Raw genomic sequence first — 21,288 nt, forward strand, 5'->3', positions numbered from 1 at the left:
TGTTCTCTCTTTTCTTCCTGTACTGGCATAGGAGGCAGCGGGGGGTGCATGCATGCGCGCACACACCCAGAAATAGAAAGCATAAGGGTATGTTGCTCTGCACATTGTGGGCAGATGGGTGGCAAGTAGTTAAAAAAAAAACATACCATAGTAACATTGTACTACTCTGATCAGGGATTTTTTTTTTATTTTTTACACTTTTGCAAAGATTATTGCTACTGTAATGCAATGTTTGCGTTAGACTCTTATGAGTGGGTTAAGTTCATAACAGTTCAAAATACAGTAATCTGTGATTGGCTCCAGCTGGTCACATATTACAGGGTCTTGTGATTGGCTCCATGTACCATATAGGAGCTGTGTACCAATCACAGCTCACCAGGAAGAAAAACAGAGCTGTTATGAACCAGATTGATTCATACCAGCTTGTTTGTCATTATGATCACATGACCACCAGGTCCTGATCTTTATTCCACTGTGTCCCTGTATTGCTACAACACCAGCGACGTACGGGTACGTCACTGGTCCTGTAGCTGCCGCCTGTTCACAGTACATTGCGGGCGGGCAGACAGAAAGTAGATATATGCACATTATATTTGTTTTGCATAATTTCTATAATTTGGTTGAGCCAGCTGTAAGATTGTGCTGGTTATTATTGGCTAAAAGAATTTGATTTTCAAATGTGAGCATATGATGCATAGCCGATTGACCGGTAGGTGTGTGTAGAATAAGAGGGATCCTCTCTCTAGTTTCCTGGCTGTTATGGAAAATTTAAATCTTTGATACTTCCTGACTCTTTGTTTAGAAGCAAATATTCAGACCAAAAGTTCTGACTTCCCTCTGACTTCACGAACTACATGCTTGTTCTTGGTCAGAGGCCAGAACAAGCAGTATTTATTGTAATGCAGTAGATTCTGAGTTTTTGAATTGTTGACATGCTGAAATGTGTAGTTCTGCAGCTGATAAACAGCAGTACTTATTCTTGATCAGCATTGATCTGAACATAATTGAGTCCATTAGTTACCATATTCAAAATTTTCTGTGAGTTTCTCATTCCTTTATTTTTAGGATCAATGCCGAAAGTTTCAGTACTAAACAGCTGTACTATACTAACTGCAGAACACATTCAGGTCTCATCCTTTACTAACCAGTTAAATACTAGCATCATAAATATAAAAGCAGATGAATAAGCCCCTAAATCGCATAGCAGCCCACCCACTAGCCTGATGCAGCTCAGTCTCCTGTCAGTGGCATGAGATACGGCCATTGATTTTCCTGGCAGGTCTATTACCATGCACATTGGCTGCCTATTACGCAAACAGGACTGCTGCTCTGGCATTGCCTTTCCACCCCTTGTTGCCTCTGGACCTGGATTAGAGCTTTTCAGATATAAGTGTGCTCTTTACATTAAAGTGATGCTCTTATGATTTAGTAATGCCTGAGCTCTGCTGTTGTTTCTCTTATGAATGTTCTGGTACACACAATTTTCACAGAAAACAGTAACTCTTTCTATAAAACTATAAAAAAAAGTTCAATTGAAACATATGGAGTTCAACCAACACAGAATTGCCATTTCAAACAAGATCACCAATTTTCAAACTAGTTTTGAATTTTATTGTACTTTTCTGTTGTTTCAGCTTGAGTGATGACAGTTACTCTTACCTCCACTTCCCAGAGGGCATTGGAGCTAGTAGCTGATGTGGCTGACTGCCGCAGAGTAGTGCGTAGAAAAACATGGAGTTTTGACTTGTACTCATCACATGTAAGAAATTTCTCCTGCTCAGCATGAAAAAGCCGTACCACATCACCCTGGAGAAAAGATTTAAAGAAACGTACATTTATACACACAACATTATAATAAAGACCAATCTATGTACAAAGACAAATATAAATAAAAAAAAAATTAAGAAACAACAAATTGAAAACTTTTCAGTATTACAAGGTACTGAACTGATGTGTCAGGATTGTGTTATGGTACCATTTATGTGTAATTATGCGTGTTAAAGAAAAAAATATATTTATGTGTAAAATAACTTCTGTCTCCTAGGCTGATTTAGTCCTTGTCAAATCCAACAGTTGTTCCATTAATCTTTTAGCAGAGGCTTGTGTGTTCTTGAACATGGAGCTCAACCAAGCGGGAAACATAATTGTTACCTTTGGTCTGCTTACAATAGTTGTAATACGTCACAGAAAAACATTAAAACAATAATTTCTCAAAAAATAACCTGCATTGTTTAAGTAAGGAGATACATTGACATTTGCTATTCTTTATAGACAACTGTCTAAAAGGTTATATACCCTCTAGGACAGCAGCAGTATGAAGTCAACAACTTTTACTTGGTCCTCACAGGCCACAGGGGTTCAGCATGTATGGCAGGTGTTATTGGTCATCGTCAAAGCCCTAGTTTCTTTAAGACTTCATTGTTGCGCTGAGACCCATCAGAGTCAAAGAGTCAGTCCATTCAAAAGTCCCATTTTAGTTATGGGTGGACCCTAGTGGACTGGGTCAGTCCATGGTTTCTTATATCTCTTGAATATTACAACAGGAAGCTCTCCCTCTCTTTATCCACCTCTCTGTTCCTGCTCACTTGAAAGTTTAGGGTGTTCCTACCCATATTTCCTTGTCTCAGCTCCTATTGTTGCATTCTTCATAATACGCACAACAGAGAGACTACCCCTTCCCCCCAAAATGACATTAAGGTACACTTGAAAGCACCACAATCTCACCTTTGTGATGCCCAAAGGACATAGTGCCCCCATAGCAAGCACCTGCTTTGTATGTGTGTCCCCCTCTCTCCTCACTGGGTGGGAAAGACCCAGGGAGCTGAGGCTCTCGTGCACATCGCTGGATCAAGATGAGTCTCAGGTACGTTTTAGGGAGGGTGGGGCGCTGCTGCACAAAGAAGGTTTTTTACCTTCATGCATAAAACCTTTACAATCACTTTAAGGTACACTTCTACAGGGACCAAAACAAATGAGCTTAAAGAAAATGAAACCTAAACAAATCCCACTATCCTATCCATGTGGGTTCTGGGAAAACATATAATCCATTATTTTAGAGTGCTCCCTATTAAGATGAAGCTATGGGACTTTAATCATTAAGCCTAATTCCTTAAATTGACAAAGTTCTATTTTGCAGTTCCAACTTTCATTCCCAAGGTAAACAAAGGCAGAGAATCAATGTGAATAGAATAATCACTTTTCATTTGTGGTAATATCTTAACAAGCTTATGAATACATGATATTTATGAAATATATTTTTACAAAGGGTATCAAGGCTGATTATATAGTAACCATGGGCCCATTCATGTTATTATGGCTCTTCTTACCAAAGCTCGGTGCAATGCGTACAACTTCAGAAGTGTCAGCAAATCAATCAGAAGAGGGTTTTTAATACAGTCGTAAAAATGTCAGTATGAAATCTTACCCCCTTTAGGACATCCTCCATGTAATCTCGGAACTGCATGAAAAGATTAATCTTCCAACTGGTGTTTGAATTAAGTGAATTCACCTGGATGCAAAACAAACCATAACAATGAAAATAAGTGTTATTCTTTCCCTAAAGTTAACCAGTCAGCCACGTTAAGCTTTTAAAAGTTAGCTATTTAAACTCTTAAATGTTAGTCTAAGAGCAGACACTCCAAAATGCCAGCTAATACTAGAACAGATAGCATTCATGGTAGTATACATCATTCCTTCACATATCCCAAAAATATTTCAGAATAGTGGGTGGAGCCTGCAAACCATTCTTTTTTGTCTCAGCAGGTAGATGCACAACCAGAACTGCTAGTGTATAGTGCAAACACAGTTTAATAGCACAGAGACATTAATTCCAAAATGCATACAGCTCTATCGGTATACTGTCTCCTTGGTAGAAAGAAAAACCTCCTTTGTGTGCTCCCTGATCCTTTTTCACATTGTTACTGGGTACCAACTGTCTTTGCCTTTACATTTAGGCCCATCCTATTGCCATCTTCTGCCCATTGACAATTGACAATGCCAGCTTGCAGGCTAAAGCTAGCCGTACACACATAGATTTCTTCATGCACGATAAACATCAGCTACAGCTATCTGAATACCTGAACAATTACTGCATCTGATTAGATGTAGTCACTTCAGCCAACAATTTTCCATCCAGTTACTTTGATTTTTCATTTAAAGCCCAATGGTGCCAACAAGGTCATCCACGGCTTATGTATGGCCAGATTTAGTCCTGAAGGCAGCTCCACAATAGCAAAGTAGCAAGCACTAGTTTCAGAGGAACACAGAAATGTTTTTTTCAATAATATCATGTTGTTTTTTCAACAAACGTAAGGTACCTTGTAGTGTCTTATTTTATCCAGCACATTTAAAACATCTCACAGGTTTGTTTGAAACACAATTTATGTTAGTCTATCTTTTTTTAAAATATATGTCTTCTAGGAGGGTATATATTTGTAGCTTTTGATTATTTATTACATATAATTTTTATCTTTGTTTTCAATTATATAGAAATGCTAACCAGAAACATAAACCCAACATATACAAGCAAAAGTTATAGAAATTGTCTGTACACACTTGCCTACTCTTACAGTATTTTCCAATAAAATTACATAGTCCTGACCATGGGACACTTGCTAATATAGTTTTGACTATCTAACAAAAGTTAAGTCTGGTCAAATATAGATGTGGAAGTTAATGTAAATGAATAATCAATGTCATCAGCCATGATCATGAGAATTACTGTAACTAAACTTCCTGTGCCATTATAGTGGCACAGAAAACTGTCAGGAGTGACATATGCAACATTAACTAAGCAGATAAACCTGTTTCAGGTGTATGTATGCCATTTGCACCACCATTTCAGAGTGAAATAGAAACAAGCGCAGGGTGGGTCTGCCCTAATTAACAGAGGGAATACGGCATTTTTCCATTTAGAAAACAGTTGCAGATTCCCGCTAGGTGTGGCCTTGTCATTCAGGATGTGAGTTGTCTGTTGGCAGCTTACATCTCTCTCTCTCTGCCCCTGCAGTGATTACATTAAATAGAGCTTGCAGGGGTGAACAACCCTCTTCCCTCCCACTCTGTGCCAAGGAGGGCAGACACAGCAGATAATTCAGAGCAGGCAGGTCCAGCTCTCTGTTCTCTGTACTGCCTGTCACAGACATGGCAGAACAGAGAACTGATCACTGCTTATTAACAAAGGGGCTTGCACCTTTTGTTTATTAGGAGCAGCATCTTCTTCTTTTTTTTTTATTCCATAAAGGCTTTATTGAAGAATAAAAGCATTGCAAGAAATACAACGCACATTAATCAAAATGACACAGTGAATAATAACATTCCAAGAAGCTGTATTTGGGTCATTGGTAAGAGATGAGACGAACCGAACAATCAAAAGATGTGAGTGACCCCACATACTATACATTAACAGTCTAGAGCTAGTGAGCAGAGATTGATAAATTATGACTGACCACCACATCAAGTGGAACCAAACAGCAAAAAAGTTAGAACCCCAATATGGTGGTAATTTCCACGGGGAAGCAAAACAAGAAAAAACCTTCTCATTAATTTATTTATTATTTATTTATTACAGGTACTTATATAGTGCTGTCAATTTACACAGCACTTTACATATATATATTGTACATTCACATCAGTCCCTAACCCTCAAGGGGTGTACAATCTAAGGTCCCTCACTCACATTCATACATACACATACTAGGGCCAATTTAGACAGGAGTCAATTAACCTACCAGCATATCTTTGGAGTGTGGGAGGAAGCCGGAGTACCCAGAGGAAACCCATGCAAGTACAGGGAGAACATGCAAACTCCATGCATGAGGCGCCATGGTTGGGAATTGAACCCATGACCCATTTACTGCAAAGCAGACGTGCTAACCACTAAGCCACTGTGCCGCCCCCTTAATAGAAAGAAAAACAAAAGAATGAACCAGAGGATAAGGAGAGGATATGTAGGAGAAAATAAAATAAAAAGGGGGGAGGAGGAGATAAAGGGATGGGAAGAGAAAGAAGAAGAATAAAAAATGTAGAAAAACTTAGACACCTTCTCCCCCAGGGCTCAAATTCAGCCACATACAGCAATGAAGAAGAGATAAAGGGAGGTAGGCCATGGAGTGCCTTAGCGTAATCTGCATTGTCTTATAGTATATCCAGCACACCCATATCTTATTGAAGTTTGAGGTCCTGTCCTGGGAAATATGAATCTATTCCTCCATTTAAAAAATGTTGTTAATGCGAGAGAACCATTTTGCCAACATAGCCTTGCTGCATTTACCATGTGCATGGCCAATGACTTGAAGTACTGATGCTTATGTAAGCTACAGTAATGAAAAAGATACTGCCCAGGAGTGAAATCCAAGGGAAGGCCTGAAACTGCCACCAGACATGAAGCAAAGAGCCGACCTCTGCGTGACAGCGCCAATACTGGTCAGTTATTGCCAGATAGTATTTGTGTACCATGCTAGGAGTCCAATACTACTGACATTGCAGTTTGATGCCGCATTCTTGGACTCTCACATTCAAGGATTCATGAACCATGTTGTGGACTACCTCCCATTCCTCATCTGTAAGGGAGATGGCAAGATCCCGTACCCATTTCATGTGAGGCTTCAGGCCGCTGGATGGTTGTGAGGTGAACAAGGAGGGATATATAGAAGAGATGACATGTGTTTGTGGTTAATGTGATGAACAGAGTGACTCAAATAGTGCGAGGTCTGCCACTGAGGCAGCCAGGAAATGTTAAATCTGGAAATAGGCTCAGAAAGGTATTGAGAAGTCTGGGAATGAGGTACCACTGTCCTGTCTAAGAAACGTGCCTGGTCAAAGAAATGGTCAGCGTGCATATTGGATTTGGGCCACATATCATCTGGCCCGAGATGCCAGGAAGGAAGTCCATGTTGAAGCGGAGAGGTGTAAGCAGGCCCTTCAGTGAGGAGACAGCAAACTGTTTGCATGCTAGGGTAAAAACTCAGTGTAGGGCTGATAAAAGGATGGGTCTTGAGCTGTTGATAAGCCGCAGAGGAGGGGAGCCAAGGGATGGTACCCAGTGAAACGGGAGAGTACAGCTGCTCCACGGTTACCCAATGCTTCACCCATTGGTGAATCAGCCACTCTGGTCAGATGGCAGGCCCAGTAGTATTTCTTAGGATCAGGAAGGCCAACCCCACTCTGAGCTTAGGAAGGGTAAGAGGGCATGCCTTAACCAATTGGGACATCCTTTGCCATAAGAAGGTAATCATGATATTTCGCAGAGACAAAAAGAAAGAAGCCAGAAAGGAGATAGGGACAGTCTGAAATAAATACAACAGGTGTGGTAAAATATTAATTTTGAGAATGGATGCCTTGTCAAACCTAGAGTAACAGGGTTTATCCCAGCATTGAAGATCCTGATTAATCGAAGATAGAAAAGGAAGAAAATTCTGACTGTAGAGATTGAACAAGGCAGCCAGTAGCTGGATCCCCAAGTAGGTGATAGCTTCCTTCCACCAGGTAAATGGAAAATGTTGTTTACAGTACAACACCTCCTCCGCCGTAAGCAAGAAGTTTAACGCACTGGACTTAGAGTAGGTAATCTTTAGGTTAGACAAAGATTGAAAATGGACGAGAGCCTGCAGTAGGACAGGCAGAGAAGTGCGGGGCGCGGTCAAGAACAATAAGATGTCATCCACAAATGCGACCAATTTAAGCTCCCTCCCATTCATAGGGATTCCTATAATCAGAGGATCCACTCTTATCTTTCTAAGGAAAGGCTCCAAGGTGATAATGCACAGGATGGGTTAGAGGGGACACCCCTGATGCGTACCGTTGCAAATCCAAAAGGCGTCCGACAGGTGGCCATTGGTTTGACCCTAGTCTGAGGAGAAGCAGAGAAAATGGAAGTTTGAGTGCTTTGGTAAGCTCCCCTTGTGATAGAGGGGCCTCTAAGTGCTGGGCATCAGAGCTAGACAGGGCATTTGGGCTGAATTTGGAGAGAAAGGTCTCCAGCTGAGCCCGGCGTTCCACCCTGGAAACAGAAGTGAATCCCACTTTCAAAAGGTTATTGTCACAACCTGGTTCACCTGCTAGTGGTGCTGTGGATCTCTGGGTGGAAAGCTGCGGTTTTAGTGTACACCAACAGGTGTCTCCCAGCAGTCAGCAGGTTCCAGCAATCAGCTCCACCTGGCCACACATGCTGGAAGGCTACTTAAGTTCCATTTCTGCTATGGCTCCTTACGTCAGTGTTTGGTTGCTCCTGTCTTGTATCCTGTTTGCCATTCTGCCTGATTTTGCTCTTGTTCCTGCCCTGTATCCAGTTCCCTATTACCTTGCTGCCTTGCTCCTCAGTTTTGTTTCCTCCTTCCCATCTGCTTCCCCAGGATTCCCCCTGCCTTGCATGTGTCACACTTATGCATATCTGTCTATTTAGTTACATAGTTATCTGTATATTTAGTTACATAGTCAGTTGGCTGAAAAAAAAGACAAAAGTCCATCTAGTTCAGGGGTTTCCAAACTGCGTCCCGCATGCCGGATGTGGCCCTTTGCTTGCTTTTACCCGGCCCTTGGGACCATTTTCCTTCCACTGATATGCAGGACTATTCCTTCCATTGAAACCAACGATGGGACGCTATTCTTCCCACTGACATCAACTATGGGACACTATTCTTCCCACTGACACCAACAATGGGGCACTGTTCCTCCCAATGACCCCAATGACGGGCACTGTTCCTCCCACTGACCCCAACGACAGGGCACTGTTCTTCCCTCTGACACCAGCAACAGGGCACTGTTCCTCCAACTGACACCAGCGACAGGGCACTGCTCCTCCCATTGACACCAGAAATGGGGAACGAATTACCCCACTGGCACCAACGATGGGGCTCTGTTCCTCCCACTGACTATCAAGGCTAGGGTATTGTTTACTTCCATTGATGCCAGGGCATTTTCTACTCCCACTGGCCACAATCCAACCCCCCTGAAGTTTGAAGGCCAGTAAACTGGCCCTTTGTTTCAAAAGTTTGGAGACCGCAGACCTAGTTCATCCATAAAAAAAGTTATAATCCTATACCCACAGTTGATCCAGAGGAAGGCAAAAAAACTCACCAAAGCATGGTCCAATTTGGCAATTGGACATTCCCTGGATCACTAACTAGTTAGTAGTTTAGGCTTCTGCATTTTGGTTGTTCAGTTTGATTTTCATGCATTTTTATGTTTGCTGCTGTTGATGTGTGTTCATTTTCACTGTAAATATATCTCACTTTAAAGTTATACACACATGATCTGGTCCCAGTTTCTTTGTGTCCTTACATTCATCTGGTCCTCTATTGTGCTGACTCCTGAAATAACCAAAATATAGAAACCTAAACTACTAACTGGGTGAGTGGCAAAGCATCTGGTGTGTCATTCTGGAAAAAACAGGATTGTAAATGAGATTGAAGTGCAGTTACCAGTAAGGGGTTGCTAAGGAGTGTGGCGTCTAGACACCAGAAATTAGTCCACACATCCCTATCAGGGAGCATCAGGGTAACTGGATGGTGATTCAAAAGTCCCATGGGCTCTATACTAGGTGAGGTAAAGAACCGCAAATCAGCCTGAAAGAAAGGGAGGAAAAGGGAAGGAGGGAAAGGAATAAGGGAGAGAAAATGAAAGGGGACAAAGTCAAAGGGAAAAAGATAAGCAGAGAGGAGAAGTAACGAAAGAAGAGAATTCTACTACCCCACATGACTCCCCCCCTCCCCTGATGCATAGACCCCTTTGTCCAGTGCCACAGAAAGATATTCCCATATCATCCCAACAGGCTTGGTGTAAAAGGTGCCATCAAACTGGTGAATGCCCAGTCACTAAGAGGTAATGTCTGCTTCGAAGATGAAACACTTGGAATCTTTCCAAGTCATGAAACAGGGAGGTGCACTTGGGAGCTGGAAGGTGGCCATCCTCAAGGTGGGTCACACATAGGTTTAGGAAGGGGGGGAGTAAGAGAAATTAAAAAGATATGTATCTCAGCTTTCTTCATAGCCTCTTCCTTCAAGCGTGGCAGAGACTCAGATCCGCCATGGGGTCGCAAACAACAGATTCCACAGGGGTTGCATGAGATCTCTCCAGCAGCTCACTGAATAAAGTTTGCACCAATGCAGTGTGGCAAGCCTCCGGCACCTCCACTGCCTCCAGACAAGCAGCCACAGAGTGAAGGTCTTCTTTCAAGTCTAGAATGGCCGCCGACAGCACAGATTTAATGTCCATGGCAATGGTTTGCAAATCTGACATTTTTGGATCTGTTGGACCAGGGAAAGGAGTGTTGCATCCCCTATTGACTGGCAGTCAGGAGCCAGAGAGCCTCATGGAGAGCAGGAGGCCACTGCTGTACCCAAGCGGGGACTTGGTGAGCCGGGCTGGGAGTCCACAGGTTGCGTGTAGAAAATCTCTGGCAGATTCTACCCCAGCTGGGAATGGGGTGTTCTGGAGGGTGGTGGGAATCTGCCAATCTTGCCCATGGTACTGAGGAGCAAAGAAAGCTGTGGGTTTCCTCATCCATCTTCCTCGAGTGGCAAACCACGCCCCATTCTTCATTTTAAAAGGTTTACAAGATTGTTGCAAGCTTGTGCTTGAACTACTTAATTCCCTCTGCTGTGTTTGTGTGTTGCAACAATGTCAAGTGACATCATTTATCATTTCCCACTGTTAGTTCTACCACTCTAGCAGACTAGAAGCATGATTGTATCCACACTAGAAGACATAGTCATCTTGCCTGACACAGAGCTGTTAAATGGACAGTTGGATTGTTAAACCTATTTTAGAAGAAAGAGTTTTCAACATGTTAAACCAAATTTTTTATAGATATTTCCTTCTTAACTTCAGGCTGGCATTTGGATAAATTAAGTGAGACAGCTGCTGTTTCCCGTCTTCAGTAAGAACAATCTGCTCATGTATGCTTATTCTGCTGCGCAAACTGTTGGCGCTATATAAATCCTGAATAATAATAATATTAATTCTAGTACAAGGGCAAATTCAAGGATAATGGAGATAGGTAAAAACTGAAGACTTTGTGATGAGCTAAGGTTCAGGCCATATAGCCAAATTTGGACACTCTCTATGACCAAATATGTTCATGTGACCATATGAGGTCAACAAAAATCACCAGCATCCCCGTCCCTTTCTTGCGTGAGACTGTGGAGTGAAGAATTCCCTGGCTGCAGCTGACTGTGCTGGTGGCCTGCTATCATGTGACAGCTTATTGCTCGTATGGGCCAAATTGGGTTTATCCTGAACTGTAGCTCATAACTAACAGTGATAAATAAATATATATATATATATTTTTTTTTTTACAAAAAAGTAAAGGTGGATTGGTCGCTAGTGGCAAAATTTTTGTTTGTATAGTTATTGTCTCAGCACTGCAATATCTTACGAAGTCACCAACTGCCTTTCAGACTTCACATTAAGCCTATTATTTGAAGAAGTATTAAACTCAAAAGCAAAAACTTAATATATTGCAGCTTACCATTTCATTGCATTTGTTTTTTTTTATGCTTATTTTTCCTTTATTTTCACCTGTGATACAGTCAGTGACACACTTCCAATCTTAAGGTGGCTCCACTCTGGATGGAGGAACAATGGACCCACCTATGGGCAGCAGCATTGTCAATCAAGGGTGAGGGAAGTTTTAGCAGATTTAGATGGATTTGACTGACAAATTAAAGCTGAATGCCTGCAAACACTTGTTAAGCAGTTAAAGAAACAGTTTTGCTTTTGTGATAAAGGTTTTATATACATTATTAAAAGCTGGCCATTGTAAGCACCCCTTACACTGGTTTGTTTAAGCACCCTGTCACTGTGCTGAACAGCTTGGTCTGTTAAAGGAAGTTCAAAAATAATAGACTTACTGGCAGGATCAACATGTAAAAATAAAGGAATAAAGATCTAAAAAAGAGAATAAATAGAGCTACCACATCTAAGAATTGTTAAGATGCAATATATTACATTTTTGTTTTTGGGCTTAATATCGCTTTAAGGCAACAACTGAGTTGTTATTTAACATAACTATACAAACTGATGCTGAAACCAAAGTAATATGACATATTTAAACCCACATATATGCTATTAAACTGTTGCAAATATTAGACACAACTGGGATGAGTGCCGATATGGTCAAACAAGTCATGGGGGTTCCTTCTGCTGTTTTTTTATCCCTCCTGTTTACAAACATATGCTAATTTGGAATGATTTAAGCAGCCAACAAAATCTTATACTACCGAGTTTCACAAGCTGAAAACTGAACCCTTGCACATCCTGTAAGTTGCTTTAGAATATTTAGAACAAAATGATTACAGTAAGGTCTTTTTTATATCACTATATGTACAGATGACGATGATTCTATCTCCACTAAGAAATCAATATGATTACACATTTAAAAGACAAAAGAAAACAGACTGAGGCAACCCATAATGAAACTGTTTAGCTCAATCATACACTGCACATCTTTGAAGTGAATTATTTAATTCTAACTTCATTGCATTCCGTTTATGTGTGCTTAAACAGGAGTGGCTTTGACTGCTAAGTTATGAAATAGAAATTAAACTGTTTAGCTCAGCCATACACTGTACATGCTTGAACTGAATTATTTCATGATAACTTCATTGCATTCAGTTTATGTGTGCTTAAACAGCAGAGGCTCTGATTATTAAGTTATGAAATGGTTCACAAAGAAAGGAAATGTAGACAAATAATATCTGCTCATTCTCTCTATCATTTGGTCAATTGGTCACCTCTTTGCAGCCAGGGTTGTCAGAGAGCTCATAGTTGCTAGCATGTAAGGGCTGTCCGGCATTGACTGGGTTAAGGTTCACCTTATCACCAACCACCACCTGTAATAGAAATCAAATAATACTTACAGCTTTACTAAACATTTCACTGATATCATACCTTAATACCCATGTGCTAAAATAGAAATCCTCTAATTAAGGTATAAGTAATACTTATATTAGCTCATACATCAATACATGCCTATTCTGGTAATAAAACTAAAACTGGTATCTATATGCAAGTTTAACTATGAGTTAATAGCCCTTTTTTATCCACACTATCGTTCATAAGATCCCCCCTTGTTCCCAGCTTTTTTTATCCTAGGTTTTCCCAAGTTTTCTCAGTTAAATGAGGATATAGATCTTTTTATCTTTGGGTTAGAGCAGGAAAGGGTTATAACCACTGTTAGTTATTGATTGCTGTCTGTGTCCAACTGGGAAGGTTCACTTTCTGTCTTGATGGCCATAGTCACGGGACATAACCTCAGCGCAAACCTAAAAAGAAACAGTTGCCACCCAGACAAGAGTACAGGGGAAACATGTTCATGTGAGAGTCATCTAGGGTGGGACTTCTACTTCCTTTTGGAGATTTATTACCTCAATGCATTTTAGGGACAGAAAATGGGGGACAATCTTTTTGTCTGAGGCAACATGCAATATAAACCTGACAGACCTGCCAAATCTTAGCCACAACATCCAAAACTAGGATAAAAAGCCAGACTTTGACCTCAGTCATTGCCCTCCAAGCTCCATATTGAACTCAATCCCTATTTTTTTTCAGGAGTTTCCCTTACATTGTCTCCATTACTGCGCAACTTCCAAAATGGTTGAATGAAGAGCCAAGACCCTTCGTTTCCAGTTGCATCAAGTGTCACCCGCATGGCATTTTTCTCCAGAAGTGCAGGAAGACGCTTATTCACTGTGAGGTATTTGTTGCTTTTCATGTGCAGCAGCTGTAACATAACATATATATTGTATGTCTGTTAGTCATTGGTAAATTTCATACAACTGACATGCAATGTGTCTTTTCTACACTACCAAAAGCAAGAGAATCTAAGAACGGACATAATGAAAATGTTAAAATCCTACATGAACCTACATGATGGACACATAACATTTACAGCCCCTTAACATCACTATATTACATTGTTATTTGTTGCTGTACATTAATGGGTATAGTGTTAAGACAACTCATTTATTGAGAATATGCTGCCTTGTGCTTGACATTGCGAAGCAGTGCTTTACGGTCATTATACTGCAACAAATTGGTACGTAATCAGCCTTTAGGACAATACACGTACTACAAAATATGTATATATATATATATATATATATATATATATATACACATATGCACACGTTTAAAATAAGCTGAATTCACTATTATGACAAGTATTCTCTGGTTGTTCCCCAGGAAATGTTCAGGGAACAGTTTGTCTTCCATTTCATTTTTGAATGGATGCTACTCAGACTGGAAGGTCAATCATGCAACAAGGTGAATGCACTTCCTTAATATCCAAACTGAAAACAGCATGGACAGATGTTACATTTCACTTTTACAAAACAAAAAAAATAATTTTCAGTAGGTTGCTGGAGAATAACAGGGATATTTATGATAGTGAATTGTACCTATCATTCTATCATACTGTACTACAGAAACAAATGTCATATTTGTGTTCTGTTATTGTGGAATGCACATTGGATAAGTACTGTAGAGTAATTGAGGCTGCTATTATTTGAAGAGGCAGCAGTGTGAATCCATGTTCCAAGCAACAATCAGTGAAAGTAGACGTAGATATCTTTTTGTAACTTTTTTCTTTATTAGATCATGTTATAGTTTTGCAGGACTCCAGGAAATAAGTACAGAGAACAGCTTACCTGTATTACACTTCCATATTTCACCACTTCACCGTGTACTTTCTTATTTTCTGTGTCATTTTGTTTTTGCTCCATTTGAGCAGCATGCTACAGATAAAAAAAAAAAACATTCCTCAAAAATGCTGGACACACAATAAATAAGATACCCACACAAAGTCACATATAAAGCACCAATGACACACTCTTTTTACTAGAGAGTAACTATGCTTTTGAGATATTAAACTAAAACCACAAACCAAGTAATTTTGCAATCTAGCATAATCCAAACTACCCCCCTGATTTGGGTCTCATTCACACCACAATGCACCACAAAGTTACAGTAACACATGGCAACAAACTTACACAGTATGTAGGTTGTGGTGAGTTGCCAGTCATGTTAATTACACCTCAGAGCATTGCTGTGCACTTTAGTGCATAACAATGAACAATGTGTTTGTCCTGTGTGTTACAGAGAACTATGTTTTGAGAAATAAATTGAGTGAGTTATGTTTTGGTGTCACGTTAGAGCCTATTTTATTTTTGTGTTAAGGGGAAAAATGACTGGGCTTTAACAACAAGCTGATTGGTTATATCACTAAATGTTGTATTGTATCTGTTGCACTCCTTAAGCCTGGTGGTACACACCATAAGTTTGTTATTCATTCAATCAACAGGCTGAACAAAAAAGACTCACATATTACTGCATCCACACAAGCAATGTGGATGCAGGAATCTCCCCCACTGTGCTATTCTATTCTGACAGTGGTGACTCCCCCGTCAGAAGACACTGATCATTCCTGCAGCCATTGTCTGGTTTCCAGCAGGACCGTTTGACAGAAGCCAGGGTTTCAAATTTGTCCACTCCTGCTGAATCGATTGAACTTTGATTTGTGTGTACCCAGCTTTACAGGCTAGCCCACAGTTCATGCAGGGTATTGTAGTGAATTAGTGGATGGTGCCGCCATACAATCATCATAAAGTAAAGATCTTCAACCCATTTTGGTATAGTGATAATCTTGTCCTTTATTCACATAATATACAAGGCATCACAGGCTGAGATTTCGGGACCTTGCAGAATCCCTTGCAAAACCCCTTGAAATGTTGGCCTGTGATGTCTGTTACTTTATATGAATAAAGGACAAACTTATTACAATATCAAGAGGCATGCTGGTGAAGATCCTTATTTTATGATACCACTTAATATGGCCATACATGGATTGAAATACAGCCAGTTCAGGGGATCTATTGATCAACTTATGTACAACCAGCCTGTCCTTTTTTTTTTTTTTTTTCAAAAGATCAGCAAACACTGATTACTGTATTGTTGCAGCAGGGAATGTTCCCTGCTATCAGAATATAATACCACAGTGAAAAGCATTCCCCCATCCACCTTGAATGTGTAAATGGGGGAATCAGAGCATTTCTTTCAATCAACCTGCTGGTTGAATGAAAAATAAAATGATCAATGTATGAGCTACCTAAGGCCTCATTCACACGGGACACACTTAAGCATACATCCTCAGAGGGCCATGTTTTTCTGCATGGGGATTCACAGGTGTTCAATGCTTCCCTATGCAGACAGTCCCAATGATGTCAATTAGAATGCTGCTCCCAATTTTATATCCATGCAGGTGCACAGCCCTGAATGCATCCCTGTGCAGGTAAACATGGCCTTCCATACATTATAGTATGGCCCGGCTGATATTCGGCCCGTGTGTATGGCAGCCGGTCCAACAGAAGTTCATCCAGCTTCTGTCGAAGGAGCACGACCGAAAAAGATCTGCCGATCAGTGTTCTCATGCAATCGCTGAGAGTGCTGACCGGAGTGTTTTGGTGGGGAGGGCATCCCCCTTCTCAGAACACAGTAGCACAGCAGGGGAGATCGCTGTACTAAACTCGGATAGTGAGTAAAGTGGCTCTCCCTGAGCTGTCACTCGTGTTCTGTTCTTTTATATCTTTATTATATCTTTTATTAAGTTTTTCAATACAAATATAAAACAGCCTAATACACGCACATTTTATAAATACATAATTCCATTTTAAAGCTCCTTCCCCAACACCCACCCATCCCACTCCCCTCCACCATCCAGTTACCCCTGTCCACACCTATTGCCTGCTCTCAGTTCAACTCATTACACTTATCTGTCTAAATCTGTGACCTTTTCCCTTCTCACCCACTCTCCTGTCCGATTCTCCATCAAAATCTCTCTAGGCTATCCCCCTGAATTCCAGACCATGTCCAGGTTAGATGTTTTAAATCTGACCAACCACTCCACATTTTCCTAAATTTTTCGATTCTATCCTCCTCCATATGATATAACTCCACCAACCTATAAATATTTTCGACTCTGTTTATCCAACGATTTATTCTTGGCGGCTCTGGGGCCCGCCAAAACATGGGAGACCAGGCACTTAGCCACACTGAGCAAATTATATAATATCCTGTTTTGGTACGGTTTCACTGAAGGCTCAAAGTTATAAAATAAACACGTCCACGGGTCTTTCTGTAAGGTAATCCCACATAATTCCTGGATATAATGGATTATTTCCTTCCAATAGACCTGTATTTTTGGGCAATCCCACCATATAAGTGCCATTGTTCCCTTTTTCCCACATCCTCTCCAACATAAAGGTGAAATATCCCCTTGATGCTTATGTGCCACACTTAGTGTAACATACCTCAAATTTATCCCCTAATGCAACTTTGAGTATTTTATTCTTTTGTTGCTCATTCATTTCTGTTCCAAACTCCTGGCAGTACTGCCACTCATCTAATGTGAGAAATAACTCTTTTTTTTTCCTTTAAGTCCTGAAAAGTGTGCAATATCCTTTTATTAAAATATTCTTCAAACGTGCATTTTTATCATTAATCCTTTTACTGGAAAGATTTTCCATCCCTTGGGGGAAATACTCTGTACCAACCAGGGGAGTCAATACTGAATTATATTTCCATCCCTTTTGCTTATATATTATGTCCCAAACACTTTCTTTGTTAGTGAACTAGTATTTACGTCTAATATACAAAATTTTTGTAGTATCCAAACAATCTGCCCTAGCTATGCCTTACTCAAAATCCCTTCCATATTTACCAATCTTTCCCTTTTGAATTAAATGTCCAATCAACTAATCATGATAATATCACCGCTAAATAATACTTCCTAAAGTTAGGCAAATCCAATCCCCCATTCCCTTTAGCCCTACACAATACCTCATACCGAATTCTCGGTCTCTTATTTGCCCATATAAATCTGAGTATCATCTTTTTTATTATCCAATAAAAAGGCTTTGGTAGATTTACTGGAAGCATGTGAAACCTATATAGAATTTTAGTTACTATCACCATCTTTACCAGATTTATACATCCTATCCAGGAAGCTCCTCCCTTAGAAAGTCTCCCCAGCTCATTTTTTATTTCATATATTAACCACTAGCCTACAGGGCACTTATACCCCCTTCCTGCCCAGGCCAATTTCCAGCTTTCAGCGCTGTCACACTTTGAATGACAGTTGCGCGGTCATGCAACACTGTACCCATATGACATTTTTATCTTTTTTAGTGACAGATATAGCTTTCTTTTGGTGGTATTTAATCACCTCTGGGTTTTTTATTTTTTTCTTAAACAAACCAAAAATCACTGAAAAGTTTGAAAAAAAAACATTTTTTCTTAGTTTTTGTTATAAAATTTTGTAAATAAGTGATTTTTCTCCTTCACTGATGTGCGGTAATGAGGCTGCAGGGATGGGCACTGATAGGCTGCACTGATGGACACTGATAGGTGGCACTGATGGGCACCGATGAGGAGGCACTGGTAGGTGGCACTGATGGGCATTGACAGGCATCACTGATGGGCACTGAAAGGCAGCACTCATATATGGCACTGATAGGGGTCACTGATAGGCGGCACTGATTGGCACTGATAGGTGGCACTGACTGGCACTGTTAGGTGGAAATGACCGGCACTGTTAGGTGGCACTGATAGGCAGCACTGACGGCACTGATGCAGAATGATAGGTGGCACTGACTGGCAGCACTAATAGGTGGCACTGACTGTCATTGATAGGTGGCACTGACTGGCACTGCACTGATGGGTGACACTGAAAGGCAGCTCAGATGGGCACTGATATGTGGCATTGATGTGCACTGGTAGGCACTGATATGTGGCATTGATGTGGCACTGATGGGCACTGGCAGGTGGCATGGATGAGCACTAACAGCTGGCATTGATGGACAGGTGGCACTGCTGGGGCTACACAGATCATCAGGGCACACTGATCATCAGTGCCCTGATGATCAGTGTACATGTCCCCTCCAAGGAATGCCGATTACCGGCTCTCCTCTCCTCTCGAACTGTCAGCGTGACAGCTCGTGAGGAGAGAAATGCCGATAATCGGCATTTCCCTATTTACATGCGATCAGTTGTGATTGGACACAGCTGATCACATGGCCGAGCCGACATCTTCAGCTCTTTCCGTCGATCGGTGATCCGCTGTGTCCCTCACCAACAATCGCTGCGCTCCCGGAGCCGCGCATGCGTGATTAGAATGGGAGGACGTCATATGACGTCCTCCCAGAACGAGAGAACCGCCTTACGCCCGTCATTGTACTATATGGCGGGCGGGAGGCGGTTAAAGGGATATAATTTGCCCGGTATACGCCCTTTATTGAGGGGGTCAATAACCTATTTCCTTTTCCCTCCAGGTGAATGGGAATTCTTTTTGTAGACTCAGCTTTTCCGACTTTGGGATATTGATGTTTAGGATCTCTGATTTTGCGGGGTTTATTTTCAAGTTTGATAGCTCCCCGTACTGTTTCAATAATCTCATTAAATTAATCAACGTTATTCTGGGAGTTGCAATATAAAATAACATATCGTCCGCATATGCTACCACCTTATGCTCCACTTCCCCTATCTTTTTCCAGATATATCTGTCTTACCCTCACCAGGATGGGTTCCAGAGACAGAACAAACAACAATGGAGATAGTGGACATCCTTGCCTAGTTCCATTGTGCATTTTGAAGAATTGGAAAAGGGATCCATTTACCTTAACCGCCGATGACGGGCCGTTATAAAGTCCACTTCAACATTTTAGGCCCTATTCCTAACGTATCGAACATAAATCCCCAGTCGACCCTGTCAAAAGCTTTTTCTGCATCAATCGACAAGAATAATGTCGGCTGATTCTCTCTTTACTTTTTGTAATAGGAACAATGATCTCAAGCCATTATCCCTTCCTTCTCTTCCAGGAATGAATCCTACCTGGTCAAGGTGTATCCACTCCGGCATCAGCAGCTGCAATCTAGTCACCAATACCTTAGCATATACTTTTTTTATCAATATTTAACAGGGATATGGGCCTGTAACTAGCACACTGGGAGCTATCCTTTCCTTCTTTAAGTATGACCATTATATATGCTTGCAATGACTCTTCCCTCATTTCTATCCCTTCTCCTATTGCATTCATATAGCCACACATTTTCGGGACCAAATGATCTCTAAATGTTTTAAAGTAGCCTATGGTGGGGGGGGGGGGGGGGCGCTCGTGAGCAGCAGCCAGGATGGCTGTCTTTTAAATCTGTGCCTCGGCCGCCGGACACATCAGCCTATTTCTGATCCTAAGGGGGTGGTCCCCCTGCCTTCTCTCTGGCCCCTTGTCTCTCCAGTACCCCGATGGGCAAAAAAACGCCGGCCGCCTGCGCCTCCAGCACCTGGCGGGCCGCGCCGGAATTTGCGGCCTACCCGCCGGAGACCGCAAATGAAGCCCCGGCCGCGATTTCGGGTCCCCCGCCATCGCTATCCGCGGGTGGGACGGATCCTGGCATCAGACCCATCCCGTCAGTCTCCCATTCCATCCTTGGGGGATGCTGAGCTCCTGCGCCGCTTCAAATTCATGCTGCTGTCGGTATTGTCCTCTGCTTCCTCCAAGCTGGTTGACCGTCTTTCGTGGGAAATTCGTTGGGCAATCGGATGAACGATCTCAAAGATAAAATGGATGCTGCGGCCACAGTCACTGAAAATCACGAACAGGATTTGTGCGTCAAGAAAGAATTGGCGGACACGCTGCTACGGCTTGAGGATTTCGAAAATCGTTCCCGCTGTGGCAATTTGCGGTTAAGGGGTACCCCTGAAACGGTCGCAGATCTTACTTCCACCGCTGCTGCCCTGTTTCAGGAGCTGACACCCGCTATTCCCATTGACCGGCTTGAATTTGACAGCATACATCGTGCATTGGGCCCCAGACAACCGGATGGGCCCCCGAGGGACATTATCATCAAGTTTACTTATTACCGCACTAAGGAAACTATCCTCTTGGTGGCCAGAAACAACCCTGATCTCAGCTTCCAGGGGCATCGCTACCAGCTTTTCGCAGATCTCTCCCAGACCACGCTTCAGAAGCGCCGCCAGTTGAAGCCTTTCACTTCGGTCCTGGTGAAACACAGTATTAAATTCACCTGGGGCTTTCCGTTCCGCCTCACCTTCACCTACCAGGGCCGCAGTCACTCTGTGGCTACGCCGGAGGAGGCCCATTCTCTCCTGGAATCTTTACACCTTCTTTCGCCGGAAGCTGCTGATCAGAGCCCAGCTCATTCATCTGGATCCCCGGCGAGGCCGCTTTCTCCGGGCCACATGTGGGAGCGGTCGTCCAATAGGAAGAGGGCTCTCCC

The 21,288-nt window shown here is 41.8% G+C and overlaps 1 protein-coding gene across 2 annotated transcripts in view; it reads right to left on the reverse strand.

Annotated features, from left to right (window-relative positions):
* The window catches only part of ITPR3 (inositol 1,4,5-trisphosphate receptor type 3), a 465,627-nt gene that overhangs the window by 376,253 nt on the left and 68,086 nt on the right, over nt 1-21,288 (reverse strand). For both annotated transcript variants that reach the window (XM_089673590.1, XM_089673591.1), the window contains exons 4-8: nt 14,646-14,732; nt 13,562-13,720; nt 12,732-12,830; nt 3,425-3,508; nt 1,660-1,806 (exon numbers count right to left, since the gene is read on the reverse strand). In XM_089673590.1, the coding sequence (XP_089529716.1) occupies nt 1,660-1,806; nt 3,425-3,508; nt 12,732-12,830; nt 13,562-13,720; nt 14,646-14,732 (576 nt within the window). The remainder of the gene's footprint in view (nt 1-1,659; nt 1,807-3,424; nt 3,509-12,731; nt 12,831-13,561; nt 13,721-14,645; nt 14,733-21,288) is intronic.

The sequence above is a fragment of the Staurois parvus genome, unplaced genomic scaffold, assembly GCF_062004578.1.
Source record: "Staurois parvus isolate SC_StPar_1 unplaced genomic scaffold, SC_StPar_1.0 ptg000142l, whole genome shotgun sequence".
Taxonomy (NCBI): domain Eukaryota; kingdom Metazoa; phylum Chordata; class Amphibia; order Anura; family Ranidae; genus Staurois; species Staurois parvus.